The sequence below is a fragment of the Primulina huaijiensis genome, chromosome 3, assembly GCF_012295235.1.
Source record: "Primulina huaijiensis isolate GDHJ02 chromosome 3, ASM1229523v2, whole genome shotgun sequence".
NCBI lineage: Eukaryota > Viridiplantae > Streptophyta > Magnoliopsida > Lamiales > Gesneriaceae > Primulina > Primulina huaijiensis.
In genome coordinates, this window is record NC_133308.1 from 23299383 (window position 1) to 23318249 (window position 18867).

At 34.5% G+C, this 18867-nt stretch overlaps 1 protein-coding gene, 2 long non-coding RNA genes and 3 other non-coding genes across 7 annotated transcripts; 2 read left to right on the forward strand and 4 right to left on the reverse strand.

Annotated features, from left to right (window-relative positions):
• Positions 1–1954: 1954 nt before the first annotated feature.
• LOC140973846 (uncharacterized) lies at positions 1955–3551 on the reverse strand. The gene is made up of 2 exons (XR_012174688.1): positions 2642–3551; positions 1955–2332 (listed from the first exon to the last, which is right to left on the reverse strand). It is a non-coding gene; the product is annotated as an uncharacterized lncRNA (long non-coding RNA).
• On the reverse strand, positions 2835–2926 carry LOC140974678 (small nucleolar RNA snoR31/Z110/Z27). Its single transcript, XR_012174835.1, has one exon. It is a non-coding gene; the product is annotated as a small nucleolar RNA snoR31/Z110/Z27 (small nucleolar RNA).
• LOC140974695 (small nucleolar RNA R30/Z108) lies at positions 3132–3233 on the reverse strand. The gene has a single exon (XR_012174851.1). It is a non-coding gene; the product is annotated as a small nucleolar RNA R30/Z108 (small nucleolar RNA).
• Positions 3286–3392, reverse strand: LOC140974683 (small nucleolar RNA Z107/R87). Its single transcript, XR_012174840.1, has one exon. It is a non-coding gene; the product is annotated as a small nucleolar RNA Z107/R87 (small nucleolar RNA).
• A 1840-nt stretch (positions 3552–5391) lies between the features above and the next one.
• On the forward strand, positions 5392–10128 carry LOC140973847 (protein ORANGE, chloroplastic). Its single transcript, XM_073436943.1, has 8 exons — positions 5392–5679; positions 5810–5924; positions 5988–6104; positions 6212–6298; positions 6936–7012; positions 8045–8172; positions 8699–8835; positions 9899–10128. Exons 1-8 carry the CDS (start codon positions 5489–5491, stop codon positions 9974–9976), a joined length of 930 nt encoding a protein of 309 aa, XP_073293044.1. The 5' UTR covers positions 5392–5488; the 3' UTR covers positions 9977–10128.
• An 896-nt stretch (positions 10129–11024) lies between these two features.
• On the forward strand, positions 11025–14539 carry LOC140973848 (uncharacterized). 2 transcript variants are annotated; one of them, XR_012174689.1, is made up of 3 exons: positions 11025–11250; positions 11329–11424; positions 11487–14539. It is a non-coding gene; the product is annotated as an uncharacterized lncRNA (long non-coding RNA). The 2 variants fall into 2 exon arrangements; XR_012174690.1 differs by having other exon boundaries at positions 11540–14539.
• Positions 14540–18867: the final 4328 nt, after the last annotated feature.

An 18867-nucleotide genomic window follows, 5' to 3' on the forward strand; every position in this document is an offset into this window, starting at 1 on the left:
GTGGTGAGGAACACTTTATACTTGATTCGATCTGTGTAACAGTGTAACATGGCCATGTTTTCGAACCTGGCTAGGTGCTCCTCAGGATCCGCATTGCCATCGTAATCTTTTACTTTGGCGGATTTGAAGTTCCCGGGAAGAGGTTCCCGGACAATGATATTGGTAAATGGGCAACCCTTAGCAGTAGCTCGAGAAATGCTACGACTCTCCAACTTCCCTTCCAGAACTTTCATTTTCTGTCTTAACTCCAACAACTCCTCAGCCACGGAAGGTGATTTGGATCCAGCACTAGACTCCTCATCCTCTCCTCTCACTTCCTGCTCCCTCAACTCTTGCTCTTGCTCCTGCTCATTGATTTGCACATCTCCGGGTGGTGTAACTTGACGAGAAGTTTCTCTCCTGGCCACAGCCTTCTCCACCGCTTCGGAGATTATTCTTGCCAACTCTTCCGTGGTCATGGTAATAAGATTGGGTCCCGTGGGAGGAACACCCTCACCTTGCCCCGAAGTACGCGCATTATCCCCATGAGCCCGGGAATTTTCTTGGTTAGTTCTTCGAGTATGAGCCATATCAACGCCTTAATCTCAAGTTTCCCACAGACGGCGCCAATGATGTGACTTCGTTGAAATGGATGAGCCGGGTAAGGAGCTCCAACGGGTCAAATCAATAATTTATAGTTTTTAGGGAATTTGAGTGAAGGTAATGGCTTCAATAGCACCTGCAAACAATGAAAGAAACTCGTGAATGGGCGCTGGAGGGGTATCCGGCGTGGCCACTCCGATGCTTAAGTCAGCAGGTTGAAGATGAACACAAGCAATATTTGGGAGAAAATATGTATAATGCTTGAGAGTTCAAAGATTTCAGACCCCGTAAATGAGAAGGATACCTGCTATTTATAGGAGAAAATGGGGTAGGTACCTTGATTCCAGTGCTACCTACTAAGTATGGTAGGTCGGCTGCCCATATCCTATCTTCTGATGACTTCTAGGACACTCCAAACCCAAGTTGTTCTGACAGATTAGACGTCCTGTATCAATAATACTTGAGTATGGTTCAATTCTCGAGGTGGCTCGGGCAATTGATTACCCGGGTACTGATATGAGAGCTCGGGCGATGATTGCGCGTGAGACCGGGCTGTTCGAAGAATTCTTGGGAAACATGTAGTGCTCGGGCTCTTGATAGTGTCCGGGTGGGTCGTCAATCGACCCGGATCCTTATGGGGTATCAGAATACTATCATATTAACACCTACTAGGCCATTGTATTCAAAGATTCATTAATTTCACTCAACGACAGCAAAAACCCTGCTTTTTTGTTTTGATATAGAACAATACATTTCAAAAGAAAAGTTTTAAAGACAACTTGAACCGTTCGTTGACAAAAGTGATCTGGCAAGCTGTTGTAAGCATCAAATTTTGTCTCTGGATCTACATGGTATTCCGAAAGTGGAAGGTGATGGATATATTTGGGATTAAAAAAGAAGGTTTTTATTAGTGATGCGTGAATAGTATAATACATGAATATTGTCGTTTTTATAAATAAAATAAAATAGAAAAATGAATAAGATTAAACTTTATAGAATTAACAAATTTAGGAAAAAAGTGAGAATAAAGGAAATAGATGTTATAATGAATGGAAGTTGAGGAATTTTGATTTTAATGAGAAGTTACAATCGTTGTTGAGTAAAATTTGAAAGAATTTATATTTTTGACATTTTTATCTATAAATTATTCGCAATAATTATTTTCAGAATTATATATAGAATTCAATATTAGTGTAAAATTTTAGGAGAAAAATTTGAGTTTCCTTAATAATGTTTGATCTTTGCATAGTTTACTTCAAATTATATTTGAAAACCCAATTCAGATTTAGTCTTAAAACCTAAAATCCAGAAATAAGACAAAAAAAATAGAATTATTATCGATGCTTACACTCAATAAGTTAACAAATGAAGCTGGAGAAATTGTTGTGCTTAAAAATAAATTAATATACAATTACATAGGATTCTAAATAATAAATCTGTTCACTGCTATTCTAAAAATTATATACAAATGATTGCAGCAACCATCGACAACGGATGGTTACTATTGAGCTCATTAACAACATCGACAGTATCTGTTTCATTTGTTGCTGATGAAATCATATGCCGTTCGGACACTCTGTCAAACCGCATGCACCTCAACCATATGCGGTGAAAAGATTCCTGGGAAACACCGTATGTCAACAAACATCACACCATTTTCATACCGGCGACGCCGACTCCCGAAAACGGCTGTATCCACGTTGATTTTTACTCTACCAGGCTGTGGAGGCACCCATCGAAGATCCTGCTGCTGCGAGGGAATTCACAGAGTATATGGTGATCGACATAACAGAAAATCACCCCATAATCGGTTGGCCCGGTTCAACACATCAACTGCCTGTCTTTTGATATTCAGAAACCCATTTATTTCTTGATACCCAAAGACTCCACGATATCATAGCCAATGGTCACAAATGGGTTTCTGAATATCAAAAGACATATGTAACATTAATTTTTTACATCTAATTATATCCATTCATTACAAACTATGATGTTGGCTAACTTTTCATTTATACTTGATTTAAGTTTGATCAATTTTCAGACAGGTGGCTCCACTTACTAGTGTAAATGAATCGAACCAATTTCAATCGTCTCAAAAGATATTTTGAGTTTATCGAATTCAAACTGAACTCGAACATATGCTTGGACTTTCTTTCGAAACAAACTCGAACTAAATTATTTTGGTATTTCTGCTCCCCAGCCTTAATATTTTATCAATATAAATAAATAAATAAATTTAAGTAATGCAATCGGCCATCATCAGAATAAAGTTTCCTTTTCATTCACAGTAACACTGTGTCCAAAGGTGTCCTAAGATTTATTCAAATACTCATCACTTGACGACCCCAACATTCTAAAGATTAATTTTTTCACCAAATATTAAGAAAAATATATATTCAAGTGAATTCAGTAGCAATACTTTGTTTGTCGCATCACTTAGAGATCTGGTCTCTCAGTCCAAGTGTTGGAAATTTTAATTTTTGCTTCATCCTCGTCCACCAAAAACAAATCAAAATCAAAATAACAAAAGTTAATCAAGGAAAATCGATTCACTCAGAAGTGGCAAGCTTGTTAATTGGTTCGATTCTGCCAGCAAAGCGTCCTCAATTAATCTTCAGAAGAGGGAGCTTTGAATCCTCATCGCAATCGATTTCCCAACAAAAAAATATATAGTGAAAATTAAAGATGAACAAAAAATAACGGAATCGCTCGGTTCAGCGGGATAATCGACATGCAAGTAACCATCTCCTGAGAGAAAATACCTGCAATCCGGTCTGTTGAGCTTGAATTAAGAAGTCGTCATCGCGATTCTGATTTCAGTCGATTGTTTCAACATTGAAAGCAGATAAAATAGTAAATAAATAAACTGATTGAATAATTTGTGAAGGATGAAAAAAATTTCAAACAAAGAAGAAGAAAAAAAGATGATTCAGAATAAAATTGGAGTTGAAAAGCTTCGGGAGTTGAAGAATGGCAGCTGCGTTGGAGAAATGGTGGTTTATATAAAGGACTCGTTTTTAGGGTTTCTTGTTGGTGGGCTTTGGTACCCTTTCCCTCGGCCCATTGTTGAATAGAACAATTAGAGCCCAAACAATTCATCAAGCAAATTAAACAAAATTCATAAATTAGAATGAATAATTGGGTAAATTACAACAAGAAAATAGACGTGACAACTGATAAATTAGATCATATATAGTATAGAAGATTTCCTTCCTTTGATCCCTCACCCGCTTCCAATAATTTCTAATATATTGCCCACGTGACGATGTTCGAGTTGATTGAGTAAGTAAGCGTTTTACTAATGACCAGTAGTTCGGTTTCCCTCATCAACACTTTTTCGTACGAGCAAGTCGCACAAAATTTGTCCAATGTGATTTATATTGCTAACGTAGGTTGCATGTTACTAAATTAACCACGAAATTTACTCATTACTCATCGAAAAATAGATACCACGAGTTTTATCGTCATAAACAAAAATATCTAATTAAAATTTTCCAAATTTAATTATTGACCAATCAGAATCACGGTTTCCATCAAATAAATTCGTGGACGTAACAGATAGATGGACATCGCTTTCAAAAAGGTAAGTTATTTAGGATAACTTTATCAGTGAAAACATCAATTTTTAGCACAAAGTTCGATATGTATGACCACAATATCACTTTCATTGGAGCACAATGGAAGCCAAACCTTATCCATTAAAATGAAACACCTAATATATAGGTGGGTGGTTATATATATACACAAAAATTCATATGAAATTGTTTCATAGTTTGATTTTGTGAGACTAATATTTTATCTCATCCGATCTATTAGAAATATTTTTTTACGCCATAAATATTACTTTTTATTCTAAGTATGAATCGAGTCGACCCCTCTCATACTTATATNATCTCTCATTGTCATAATGATAATACCTTGACATCAATTCGACCTCTAAATTTTTTTTTATGGTGTCGCAACACAATGTATAGTGAAGCTATATTGTTTAGATTTTTTGATTACAAAAATTGATTTTTATGAAAGAAATAATATAACATTAAAATTTTATATTTTATCCATGAAAATTATGGATACAAATGCACACCACAACCCACCGTGGGACAACAATGAAGTTGATTGTCGATAGTTATTATGACTATGAATAATACAAAGAATATATGATTACGTGACAACAATGACAGATGACATTGTTGTGAATTTACAAAAATACCGCATAATAGAGTGTTTTTTTTTTAAATTAAAATTATAGTTATTTTAGATAAGATTAAAAAACTATGAAGCATGATGGATTATCGAGGATAAACATTAAAATAAAAAGGTGAATTATGATTCTAACATCTAAATCTCGAATTTAAAAATTCATTGTCATCAAACATTTTTCCTAACTAAAAATATTATAGGTATAATGTCCCAAGCCTCTTTATATTATAGGCTTCCTCAAGGATGTAAAACCGTGTGAGTTGGTGAAGTAGTTGAGAAGTTCGATTAACATTTTATCATCTTATTCTCTTACACAAAATCTTTCTATTGTAATTTATTTATTTAACGTAATTTACAAGTTATTATTTTAGCATGAAAATTTATCCAATATAATCATTGAATAACGTGATTTAGGAACTATTATATTAACTCAGATTTATCAATGTGTATCTAAAGATGACGATGAGGTTGTATAGTTGTTAAAAAAACATCATAATTTGTGTATATGATTTATATTTGTGCGGGTCAGCTAATAGGATGTGCACACGTGGAAATCAAACCCCAGATAATTTAATATAAATATATATGAGCAACAATATAAAAATTCTCACCACTTGCACGCTCAGACAGCAATGATACTCTTTGTCTCCATTCGTCTCCTCTGATCGAATTCCTCGTGTTGATCGGCAATTTCACCAGGAAAATGCTCTGTTCGGGTCGAATTCTACCAGTTTCTCATGTGGCGACGCCGTTTTATTCATCGCACTCTCGATGCTACCTCCAGGGGAAGCTAAAGTCCAACATCAAATGGAGATCCAAGGCTGCCGACGCCGAATCCTCCTCTTTTGCTGCTTCCGTTGATTCCAATTCCTTGACTGATAAAAATTCGTCTGCGTACGTGTGTATGAATTGATCGTGTATTGATTACTTTTTAATGTTTTAATTCGAATTGGTTGGTGGTGTTTTTGTTCTATTTTCGGTTAAATGGGGGGTTGTGATTTGATTAAGTGTCGTTTGGATACAGATTTTGCATAATTGAAGGACCGGAGACAGTCCAGGACTTTGCGAAAATGGAATTACAGGAAATTCAGGATAATATCCGGAGTCGACGAAATAAAATATTTTTGCAGATGGAGGAGGTTAGTGTCAAAATTATTGAATTTTACTTTTGTTATAGCTTTGTCACCATGAAATTTGTGTAGGTGCGGCGGCTTAGAATACAGCAAAGGATTAAACGCGCAGAGCTAGGGATTGTAAAGGAAAATCAAGAAAGCGAGCTTCCCAGTTTCCCTTCATTTATTCCTTTTTTACCTCCTTTGGTAAGTCATGTCTCATTGTCTTATATGGAACCAATTGTTTGATTAATTGACACCTACAGAGTTATTAGTTCTTATAGAGTGTTGTCTGATGAGTATGTTTCTTCCAGAACTCTTCGAATCTGAAGCAATACTATGCTTCTTGTTTCTCTCTTATTGCTGGAGTAATGCTTTTTGGTGGTCTTCTAGCTCCCACGGTAAGTTCTGCCAATTTACAGCTCCGTGGGTGTAAATATGTTGTGTGCTAAGATCGAGCTTTTAAAATTTTTTAGACTAATATCTACATGCTCATGAATTTCAAGTAGAGCTCCCGCGTATTCAACTAATTTTATAGTCAACTGTATTCAGAATCGGTTATCAATAACTGATTAAAATGTATTAGAAAGAGAATCTTGGATCACCTTTCTAATGAACTCATATTATTATATCTCAAATTAATTTCACTAATTTTGAAACGTCATAGTATTTGAGCAATATATATTATGTTTTTTTATATTCAATCACATTACTTCAAGCTTGACGATAGCCAAACTTGAGCTGGAATAATAATATGGGAAAGGCATTGGTGGCCAGTGATGATATGAAAATCTGTGATCCACTTTATTTGCATTCCTTTCTTTTTAATCAGTAAAAATAGAATCAGCGGTTGTTTTCTCATTTGTTGAGTAATAATGTAATTTATGACAGCCAAATCTACTCCTAACGTGATTCACTGAACAAGTTAATCTACCATTTCAAAAAAGAAAACTAAAGTGAAAATACTTTCATCAAGTGTGCAGTTACAAATCTGCAAATGTTCTAATCCTAGCATTTGCTTTCTGTTGCTTATGTCAGCTAGAGCTCAAACTGGGTTTGGGTGGGACATCATATGCTGATTTTATCAGCAGTATGCATCTTCCAATGCAATTGAGGTATGATTTTAGAGCTTCTCTATTTAAGACTTCATGTTCTTTTTGAAGCAATGAATCTGGCATGTTTTCCAGCTCTCACTTAAGCATAGAAATCACAGCTGTATCTTTTGCTGCTCCAAGAATTTTATTTGCAATGCAAGGAGCCCGAAGTATTTAAATATGCTCACATTTTCAAAAATTTATCTGTTAGATGAGGATTGAGTATCAAATACTGTCTATTCCATATGCCTCTACTTATAAATTATAACGTAACTTAGATTTGGTTAGATGGCCAAAGACAGCAGTGCGCTGTCAACTGTTATTGTACAAAATGTTGGTTTTTATCATCAGTGTAAATGTACCGAGGATGATGGCATGTCATAACAGCTGACTTTAGTGAAGAAAACTGGGGAATAGTCCATCTTCAAAAATTTATCTGTTAGATAAGGACCGAGTATCTAATACTATCTCCTCCATTTGCCTCTAATTATTAATTATGACAAAACTTAGATTTGTTTAGGGTGGCCAAAGTGGTCAGATCAGCTGTGCCCTGTCAACTTTTTCTGTACAAAATGTTGGTTACTTGGTTTTTGTTATTAGTTTAAGTGTATACTGGATGATGGAATGTCATCAACTGCTGATATCAATATGAGTTGAAAATTTGGGGCCTGGTCCATGTTCGATATTTTTTGGCTTTCGTTTGAAGAAAGACTTGATAGGACATTTTATTATAATCTTAACTGGGAATTTTTCTCCGTATTCTTCTCAATTTTTTTCTGATAGCTTATTTTATCTTCTCTTTATTCTCCTCGATTTTTTTCTGATTTTTTTCCAAACGTATTAAGTACTTAATTTTAATATAAGACTTAAGACTTACAAACTGGTAAGATCTTAAAATTAGTTTGGCCATACTCTTATTTGGGTTGGTTGCTTGAGGAAAGTATAACTCAAGAACTTGAATGTGTATGACAATGTTTTACAATTTCTTTATACATTTTAAGGTTTTATATTATTTCTCTATCTCCTCATTAACACAATTTTATGAACTTGTAGTGAGGTTGATCCAATCGTGGCATCATTTTCGGGAGGAGCAGTAGGAGTGATATCTGCTTTGATGGTGGTGGAGATAAATAATGTGAAGCAGCAGGAACATAAGAGATGCAAGTACTGTCTTGGTACAGGTAAACATGCCATGAAACTCGACGTCTACCTAGTTACCCTGCTTGAATTTCTTATTCTTGGCCTGATTATTACCTTTTATATCCACCTGATTGTTCTGTAGTTGGTAGTATCCTACTAGAGAGGATACAAAAAAATATACAAATGATAGGAAAACATATCTTTTTCAGTGGTTGGAACTGTCATCCAACATTCCAACTGTCTTGGCAGGAACGAACTTGTGTTCTTTTCATGACCCCTATAGATATATGTACATAAAGGAAAGTCCCTCATTGACATCCGCACCTCGTGATCCAAGCCACTTTAATGAACTAAAATGACTAAGGCTTTTGGGCTTCACCCACATAAGTTAAAATCTGTGATTTCACAAATGACTTGCCGTTTTTTCAATGGTGTGTGCAAATAGTGTTTTCATATTTGAAGACCAACTAAGTTAAATTAGATATTGAACAGATGGTCTAAACCTCGAGCTGTGTAAAAACGATACACATCTTTATGATTGTGGAACTTAGTGTTTCCAATGTACAGGATATCTTGCTTGTGCTCGCTGTTCAAGCACTGGATCTCTTGTGCTTATTGAACCAGTTTCCGCACTGGGTAGTGGAAACCTGCATTTGTCGCCACCTAAAACAGAGCGGTGTTCTAACTGTTCAGGATCAGGAAAGGTATGACACCATCGTTTCAAGTTTAAATTTATATTCACCTGTCATATGCAAAATATTTCTTCCTGTTCGTGTCTATGGTATCTCGATAGTTTTGATGTTAAGCATACCTTGTAAGATTGAAACTGAGTTTCTTTGGTAATTAAGTAAAAGAGTATACAGTCCTATCCACTTTAGTGCTACTGTGCTAGTCAGAAACATAAGAGCTGGTAGAACCTAATCCGGGGGCATGAAATAGGTTTTAGGATTCTTTAGCATTTTAAAATGATTCTGCCAAACTTCGGGTTTGCATGACAAAATCCTTTTCGATCGATCAAACAATTATGATAAAGTAGGTAAATAATGCAAATGAAATTATATGAAAGCGGTAAAGAACACAGGATTTATGAAGTTTCAACAGAACACATCTATTCCTTTCTTCTCGTTGATAAATCATCAACTAAGGTTCCATATCACTGCTTGATCTTGGTAACTCTGAGCTAGCCACACGCATCTCCAAGTCTTCTTTCGTCTTGAGAGCTCCAAAGATAACTTCTTTCCATCAACTTAAAGTGTCAGTGACTAGCATAATTCAAGTGCCAGGGACTAACATAATTATCTCACTCACGTTCTGCTGGAAGATCTTACAAATCTACATATTCTTGTTAATTACATAGAATTACAGTCTCACGATGTTTACTAAAATACTCTGACAAGAGCGATAAATAACAAATAGAAATAATAAGTCATATAAACTCATGAATGAAAAATAAATAATGAGCTTCAAGGATGAATTTTATTGATGACTTGGAATCTTGATTCTCTCATGTTTAATTTTATCTCCTCAACAAAGGATTCGATTTATGGTTTGTAATGCGTTATGGAAGTTTAAAATAAGCCTCTATTGACCCCCCAAATCAAACTATCAGTTAAGCGTTCTTAAAATGATAGAATGCTCCCGAATGGGGATGAGTTTAATGGCTATAGTTTGAAAATTGTACGGAATGGATCGGGCTACTGATCCATGAACAACATTAGCCGGTATGTGGGAACAATGCCAAGCAAATCTCTTGTCTTTGTTTTGCAGGTGATGTGTCCTACTTGTCTTTGCACTGGAATGGCTATGGCTAGCGAGCACGACCCACGTATCGATCCCTTCGACTGATCCTGCTTGTTGCCGTCGGGCTGCAACGAAGATGTATAACCCTGAATGTGAATGACTCGCTTGTATAAAACTTGAAACCTGCATTGACCGCATTTGGGTTGTAAGATTTCAACATAGTTTCCCAGACGTTCAAGCTTTAAAAGGTTAGACAACTCCATTGTGCTTAATTATAATGCTGATTTGACAAAGAGAGGAAGAAATTCATCTGCTAAATCGTCAATAGATTATCACATCAAATCATCGATAGTATATATATCTAAAATAAACCTCAGTAGATTCTTGTTTCACAAATGTTCATTACTCAATAGAAAATGGTGTTCAAGATTTTATTTTTCCAATTTTGGCTTTATTCTTGAAAAACTAGTCAAATCACTGATCATCAAATTATTTTATAGTACATGACAACTTCACATTAAAACGATCGATGCAATTATAATGTGAGACAAGATTGAGACATGGAAGAGAACACAAAGTCGAGAAAAGAGATCGTTGTAATTTTATGAAAAAATATCATGTCTTAAAGTTCAACAATTTACTCTTTCTAATATATTAGTTTCGGTGATTGTGGATTAATTCAACTTAAGTAACAAGCCATATATCTGAGTTACTCATAAATAATCTAACTTGGGAGCTCTTCTCATACTACCAACAAATAATACATTTGAAATACCCATAATTATTCTCACTGTCGGGATCTTCTCATACTACCAAGAGGATTATTTTGACTTTTCAAGATGCTTATTGTTGTTTAATTTTATTCGACTTATGAAAAAATAATTTTTTTTGTTAAAAATATTATTTTTAATTGCGAATATCTATCCGCCAATCCGTCTAAATGATATATATTTGTAAAATCGTTTTACAGTAAACCTACTTATTATTATTTTTTTATTTGTGAATTTTCGATTTTATCTCTAAAAAAATCATTTTTAAAAATGTTTTCAAAATAAAGAAATTTAAATTATGCAGTTTATTATTATTTTCTCTAAACTCCTTAATTAGTCTGAGATGAAGTATGGCCGTATGGGTAACTGAAAAAGAAGTTTTTAAATAAATAAGGGGCTGAACGATGTGGCAGTAGTCTGACCAAGAGAATCAGCAAGGTTGACCCAAGGGCCAGGCCAAGGAGGAGATGGAAGCTATGAGGGCGTCGTATGGGGAATCTTTCTCCGGCTTCGATCCAGAATCCGAACTCGATGCGTCACCGACCCGACCCAATTACCCGTCAGTCTCCCCCCACCTCCTCTCTCTACTCCATCCGACTAATTCACTGGGTAATATCCCCGACTGTACACATTTCTGTGCATTCTTCTTCTTCGTATCCCAACTGTTCGACGTTTTGCTTGTGAAAGGTGCATTTGATTACTTAGTTCAAAGCGATCAACCCAATCGAGTCCGTAGCTTCCGCCACATGGAGGGCAACTTTGCTTTGCATGTTTACATCCCGGGTACGATACACTTTTTTTTGTTTAAACTGTTTGGGTTCTAATTTCGGTCTTGGATTACATAGATAAAGTTTCTTTGGTGGTTTTAATTATAATTCCATGGACACAAAAACGACAGATGACGCTGTTTCTGAAAAGGGTCGCACGGCTGGTACCTGAGCTTCATGTGGTTGATGTTGACATCCCTTCAAGGAATTTGATTAAAGATGAGCAGTAATTTGAACGAAGGTTCCATTTCGAGTCCATCAAAGAGATTCCGTGGTGGGCATGCTTAGACAGAGACTTCAGTCTCATAGGAGGTGAGAAGTAGCAGTGCGTCTAGTGCGGGCGACGGTGGGACAGTTATCCCTCAAAAGAAAAAAGTCTAGTTTTTAACTTGAAAATTTTCTTAAAAAATGTAAATCTGCACCCTTGCCCTTTCGCCACCACTGTGGAAGAGGCTACCAGTTTTGTGCAGTGGTCGATGCTTTATAACGTTAAAGTTAATTGCTGGCTGTTGTTCTTCAACTTTAACAGGTACTGGATTGATTTTACTAAGTGTCAATGATGACCTTGGCGGACGATTGTACTCGCTTTACATGGGTATTTCTTCTACACCACAAATCAGATGCTCCACATGTAGTTGCTAGATTTCACACCATGATAGAGACTCAGTTTCAGAAGCGGATCAAAGTTTTTCCCACTGATAATGCAAAGGAACTTGTTCTCACCAATTTGTGTCAAGCTAAAGGCATCTTGCATCAATTATCATGTGTGCAAACACCTCAACAGAACTCGGTTGTCGAAAGGAAACATCAACACCTCCTTAATGTGGCTAGATCCTTTTTATTCCAATCTCGTGTGTCTGCTATGTTCCCCTCGGACCCAGCATAAATCTCCATATGAACTTTTATATCAAAAGGCTTTTGATTGCTCTGTTCTGAGAAGTTTTGGATGCGTTGTGTCTGCATCTACTCTGGCAGCTCACCTTGACAAATTATCGCCTAGAGCACGTGTCCATGTATTTTTTTGGGTTACCCTTCCAGTGTCACAGGATTCAAACTACTTGATATTTTTCATTTCCAGGGACACAGTGTTCCATGAATCTGCTTTTCTTTCCATTTGTTACATCACATGAACATTGATCCATTTCCCATCATGGTGCTGCAAAAACCATCGGGGACACAGTGTGATGATGCTGTTACCCCACTGTCAGCAGGTTGTTCCACACCACTGCCTAATTCAAACACATTATCTCAGCAAAATTTGATGCCCACTCGAACATCTTCCAGAATCACGAATCCACCTTATCTGCTTGATTACCACTGCAACTTAATGCCCTCATCTGCACCATTAATCTCTACACGTGCTTATCCATTAGGTGACTACATATCTTATGACACCTTATCGCACTCATATAGGAACCTGGTGCTCAATGTCTCTTCACAAATTGAACCTCAGTTCTATCATCATGTTGTCCAATTCCCTCAATGGAAAGCAGCCATGAAAAACGAACTTGATGCCAGGAGGCCAATCAAACATGGTCAGTTCTCCTACCTTCTGGGAAACGTTCTATCGGGTGTCGCTGGGTATACAAGATAAAGTATGCTTCAGATGGTTCCGTGGATCAGCACAAGGCTCGTCTTGTCGCCAAGGATTACACCCAAAAGGTGAGTGTTGACTTCTTTGAACATTTTCACCAGTGGCTAAGTTAGCTACTGTCTGGGTGCTACTCGTACTTGCTTCCAACCAACATTGGCAACTTGCCCAATTAGATGTGAACAACGCCTTCCTCAAAGGCGATCTATTGGAGAAAGTCTACATGGATATGCCTCTTGGTTACAATAAAAGAGTTTCCCATAGTTCTTCAGACCTAAACTTGCATGTAAACTGCATAAATCTATTTATTGCCTTGGTCAAGCTTTTCCACGGTGGTACACTAAGTTCTCTTAAGCATTGCTTCAATCCGGATTTTCGCGGTCACAATCTGATCATACCTTATTCACAAAAGGGACGGGTTCCTCCTTTATTACCCTAATTGTGTATGTGGATGATATCATCATCATCGCTGGGCCATCTTCACAGATTATCCACTCTTTAAAGGCATTTTTTCGGAGTCAATTCAGGCTCAAAGACTTGGGTTCGCTCAAATATTTTCTTGGTCTTGAAATCGCTCGATCACGGCAAGGCACCTTGAAATTACTGGAAGATACTGGTTTTTTAGCCAGCAAGCCAGTTCTAACATCAACGGAGCCTCTATTACGTCTTAATAGTGTTGATGGCGAGCCTATTACTGACATATCACGGTATTGTTGTCTAATTGGCCGGCTTCTTTACCTCACCTTGTCATGACCAGATATTGTCTTTGCAGCACACAAACTCGATAAGTTTGTTTCTAATCCTCGAACACAAGATCTCCAAGCCGTGCATCATCTCTTGCGCTATCTCAAATCAGTCGCTGGCCAAGGCCTATTTTTTCCAGCCTCCTCATCTCTTCAATCGCGAGCATTCCCTGATGCCGACTGGGCATCTTGCCAGGATACAAGGAAATCCGTCACTGGATATTGTATCTTCCTTGGGCGATGCGCTAATATCCTGGAAAGCCAAAAAGCAAACTACAAGTTCCCGATCTTCCACCGAAGCAGAATATCCAGCCTTGGCAAGCACTACCAAATGGCTTAAGCAATTACTTCGTGACTTCAACATTTTAACACCCACACCTGCAGTTCTTTTTTGCGACAATCAATGGGCTATTCATCTTACTCACAATCTCATCTTTCATGAGCTCACCAAATATATAGAGATTATTGCCATTTCATTAGAAGAAACCTTGCAGATGGTTCCATCAAGTTACTTTCTGTTCGTTCCCTACTTCATCGCGCAGATATGTTTACAAAGTCACTACCGTCCACTATGCTGTCTGAATTACTCTGTCTGTCAAGAACATATACAGTTCATCTTGAAGGGGGTTATTATATAATATTAGATATATTCATGTTAAATTATAATGAGTTGTTAGTAGTAAATAAAGTTGTTAAATAGCTTAGTAGCGGTTAATGAAAACAAAAAAAATATAAATAGAACTCATTGTACAGTTGAACAACAGATTTTTCATTCTCTCAATGAAGGAAAATTCCCCATATTCGATCTCTTGCTCTCATATGTAATATTCGCAAAATATGCAAGTAAAAAAATATGGGAAGCAGAGAGAAATATGCTCTTGTTCTCGGTTAATCTTGTGCTGCATTTTTTGTTGCACAAGAAACTCACATTCAGTCAATGGGTCTTTCACTGCCCCCATATTACCAAAATTAGCAGAAAATTTACAATCTGCAGATAGACTAAATGTTATCACATCCTCTAAAGAGCAGCCAAATCTAGAAATGCAAAGATCGTTCTTAAGTTTATTGATTCTTTGTTCACTTGTATCATTGGTAGTGCTGACCAGTTCCAAATGTAGTGGTCTTTTTAATGTGAGAATAAACCACAGAAAGCTCTTTGATTATAGCTACTAAGCCTGTTTAGGTAGAATTGTTCGGACAAATTTGATGTAGCAGCATGTTGTTCTCATGTAAAGACCAGTCCATAATCTTCCCACATAACATCAATGCATCTTGAAATATGTCTCACATAAGAATTGTTTATGATTTTCCGTAAATTGTCATGTAAAATAGGTTACAAAACCTTTGATATTCAGGAAGAATGAGGTTTTAAAATTGCAAAAATCGAGCAATATGTTGTTTGAATATTAACAAAAAGATGTAATTTGATTTTGGCGTAAAAATGAAAACGTATTTTTTTTCATTTTTACAATATTTTTTATATTTTAAATAAAAATTAAATCTTATTAGATAAATATACTTTTTTCCTTTGAATAATGAGATAATAATAAATATTTTCAATATAAACATGTAATTTAAGATGTGTTTTGATTTAAAAGGAAATTTTAAAATACATTTCTTTCTTTTTTTCCTAATTTATCGAAAATTAATTGTCAGTTCTCATGTACCATAAGTTGAATCCAGACATATTCATGAATTTTGTGGGGCACAATTTATATAAAATCACAAAAAAATAATTTATATCAACTGGAAGACGAACAGAAAAATTAAAACATTCATCATTTCAAACATGACTTACAAGTTACAGTTGACCTCTACGGTCTTTCAATTTTTTTAAAAAATAATAATTTATGGTATAATCATTTGATAAGTTATCAAATATATCTTTTTCAATATATAACCAAATAATCATTTAACAATTAATCACTAATTATATTTCGAAGTCGATATTTTACATTCTTCACAATTGAAAATGTTATGTAGATTTGCTTGAATATTATTTATTTTATTACTTTAATTATTAAAAGAATAATATTAACTAGCGGACAAGGCACACACGTGTGTATACTTCTGAATTAGTGTCCCCACTTAAAGAAAATGTATATATGTCTTGTTTGTTCTAATCTTGGGGGAAAATATATGCATAGTAAAAAGTCGAACTAAATTTAATTAAGGTGATATGTTGAATCAATTATACATATAAAAATTGGTAAATAAATTCCACTAAAGTTGAAATTTTAAATACAATATTCGCAGCACTGGAATTCGATTTGCTTTCCATTTACGATTAAATGCGGAATCATATAAATAACATACATACATACATACATAAGAATGTAAATATTCGTTACTGGAAATTTTTGGAAAATTTAAAATTATATTTGATCACGAAGAGTTTTTATTAATAAGCGAGGACAATTTCATCACTAGCAGTACAATTAATGTGTGTGGTCGATTCTGTCCTCGTCCTTGTCGCAATCCGCACCACTCATGGGAAGTGGCATTTACCATATGCTGCACCAAAATAGTCAAACTTTAAATCTCAAATTTTCCCCGAAAAATAATACAATTTCGAATTTAAAATACTTGACATGCAATACGCGGAAATTAAACAAAAACATCCAGCATTTTAAATTTTATATATTTGAACTAGCCAATTGTGACACACACGATATATTTTTCACACAGAATAAAGAATGATATATATTTTTATTATTATTATTTTATATATATATATAGTGGCAAAAACTTATGTGAAACGGTCTCACGGATCGTATTTTGTTAGACGGATATCTTATTTGAGTCATCCATGAAAAAATATTACTTTTTATACTAAGAGTATTACTTTTTGTTGTGAATATCAGTAGGGTTGACCCGTCTCACAAATAAAGATTCGTGAGACTGTCTCACAAGAGACCTACTCGTACATAGTTTTTTTAGGATTTGTGATTATTTTGATATAATTTTTAATTTTATTTGGATAATAATGATGAAACTATATTAAATATGTAATTTATTGAAATAATGTGTGAATTTTTGAACTTTTGAAGATGAATGAAATATGGGAGTTATGAGTAAATTATAAATGTACTAAATTTTTTTGTTAAATAGAATATTATTTTTCTAAATTGATCGAGGATATTTTTGTAAAACTAATTTAGTGTGTGTGTGTGTGTGTGTGTGTGTATAGTTTTGATATGTTGCACACCTACCGTGCACACTTATGTGAGCNAGGCCAGTCGCATTTTCCGTCGGCATTTCTGTAGACGAGATCGAACGCATACGATGCATGATTCATTATTGTGTTGGGAAGATAACACGGACCACCCGGCTGTATAATGCTGCAATTGAAATTCAAAATCGTGCAAGCATAGTATATATATTCTTTTAACAGATCATCTGGGGCGTTTTTTTTGGCGACACAATACTTAACCTGTATCAGATGAACAAATTAGTTATTATCTAATAAGAAATAACATATAGTTAAATCGAATCGTCATCGTGCTAAAAAAAAACACGAAAGAACTTACTTTGTCATGATCGTCGAGTTTAGGGTTTTCTCGTATCGCATAGACGGTTATTGTGTATAGACAAAGACATAAACAAACAATGACAGTGAAAGAAGAAAGATTGTTTCTTGCCATGGATATTTGAATTCTTGTACTAAGTTAATTGTATATATGGTTTTTTGTTTGTTTCTTGTCGTGAATAAATCTTGTAGACTAAACGAGTTTAAATAGTGATATTTGGAAATTAATATTAATTTTGATATGATTATTGTGGATTTTGTCAAATGTTTGACTTAATTTTAATCAATTTCAAATTTATTTATCAAGATTGCTTCAATTTTTTCGAAATTCAAATTAAAATTAGTTGTAAAGTCGATATTATAATATTATTACCGTGTTGGGAATTGATAATAGGTTGTTAATCTTGAGTCCAATGCACCTAACCAGATATAAAGTTGAGACCGAATGGATTTATAATATGTATATTTTTTAAAAAGTTTGATTGAGATTTTTGCGATATGTGGATTGAAAATACTAAAATTTGTATTAATGACGATTTTTTGTTATATTCGAGTAATCTATTTTAAATCGTGAAAGATTGAGTAACAATCATTGAATTACTTTTATACCAATTTCTTTTTTTAAATTGTAGTACTCGATATCATAGATTCATTGACTTTTTTAAAAATAATAGACTTTTGTAAGGTTAATAAATTTCTAATAGAAAATCACTTAGTTATAAAATATTTTCAATAGACTCTTCTAGATTTACTTTGGAAGATTTTTAGATTCTTGTAACTTTTTTTCATAGATTATACCCAATAATATAAAATAAATACATTAAAAATTTAATGAATGTCATTTTATAATGTTTTATTCAATATAATTATCCTTATGTATGTGCGCGCGCACATATATATATCACAAAAACTATTGTGCGATCGTCTCAAACATCAGTTTTGTGAGAATAATCTTCTATCTGACTCGACTCATAAAAATTATTATTTTTATGTTAATGTATTATTTTTCACTCTAAGTATGAACCGACTAGATCATCTTACGAATATAGATCCATGAGACGACCTTACATGAAACCTATTATATATGTGTGTGTGTGTGTGCGCGTGCGCAGTGGTGGAGCCACATGCTCGGGTGGCCCAATTTTTTTAAAAAATAATTTTATGTAAATTTTGTATAATTTTGGAATAATATGATATTAGTCCGGGTAAATCAATTTAAAATATTAAAAAATTTTAGATTTTAAAATTCTAGCCCGAATAGAGCAATATTTCTGGCCCCGCCATTGTATGTGTGTGTGTATAAGTGTTTATATATATCTTATTAAGTTTAAAATATCTAAAGTAACTAACTTTAATGCTTTTTTATAAACCAAGAAATATTTTTTTTCTGGGTGTATTCAATCTTGGAAATTTAATTACTTTTATTGACTTTTGTATAGTTTAAAAGTCTAGAGGTATTGAACATAGACTTTTATAAACTCTATAAAAGTTTAGTGGTATTCAAATTAGATTTTTATAGAGTCTTAAAAAGTTTAGAGGTATTCAAACTTGACTTTTTAAAAATCCATAAAAATCTATAGGTATCCAATATTTCCA

What these genes read in the sequence shown, in the direction of transcription:
- LOC140973847 (XM_073436943.1), top strand. Translation starts at nt 5,489, where the DNA reads ATGCTCTGTTCGGGTCGAATTCTACCAGTTTCTCATGTGGCGACGCCG. An exon ending in ACTGATAAAAATTCGTCTGC is followed by an intron (nt 5,680 to 5,809) that starts GTACGTGTGTAT and finishes GTTTGGATACAG; the next exon opens with ATTTTGCATAATTGAAGGAC. An exon ending in CAAGTACTGTCTTGGTACAG is followed by an intron (nt 8,173 to 8,698) that starts GTAAACATGCCA and finishes TCCAATGTACAG; the next exon opens with GATATCTTGCTTGTGCTCGC.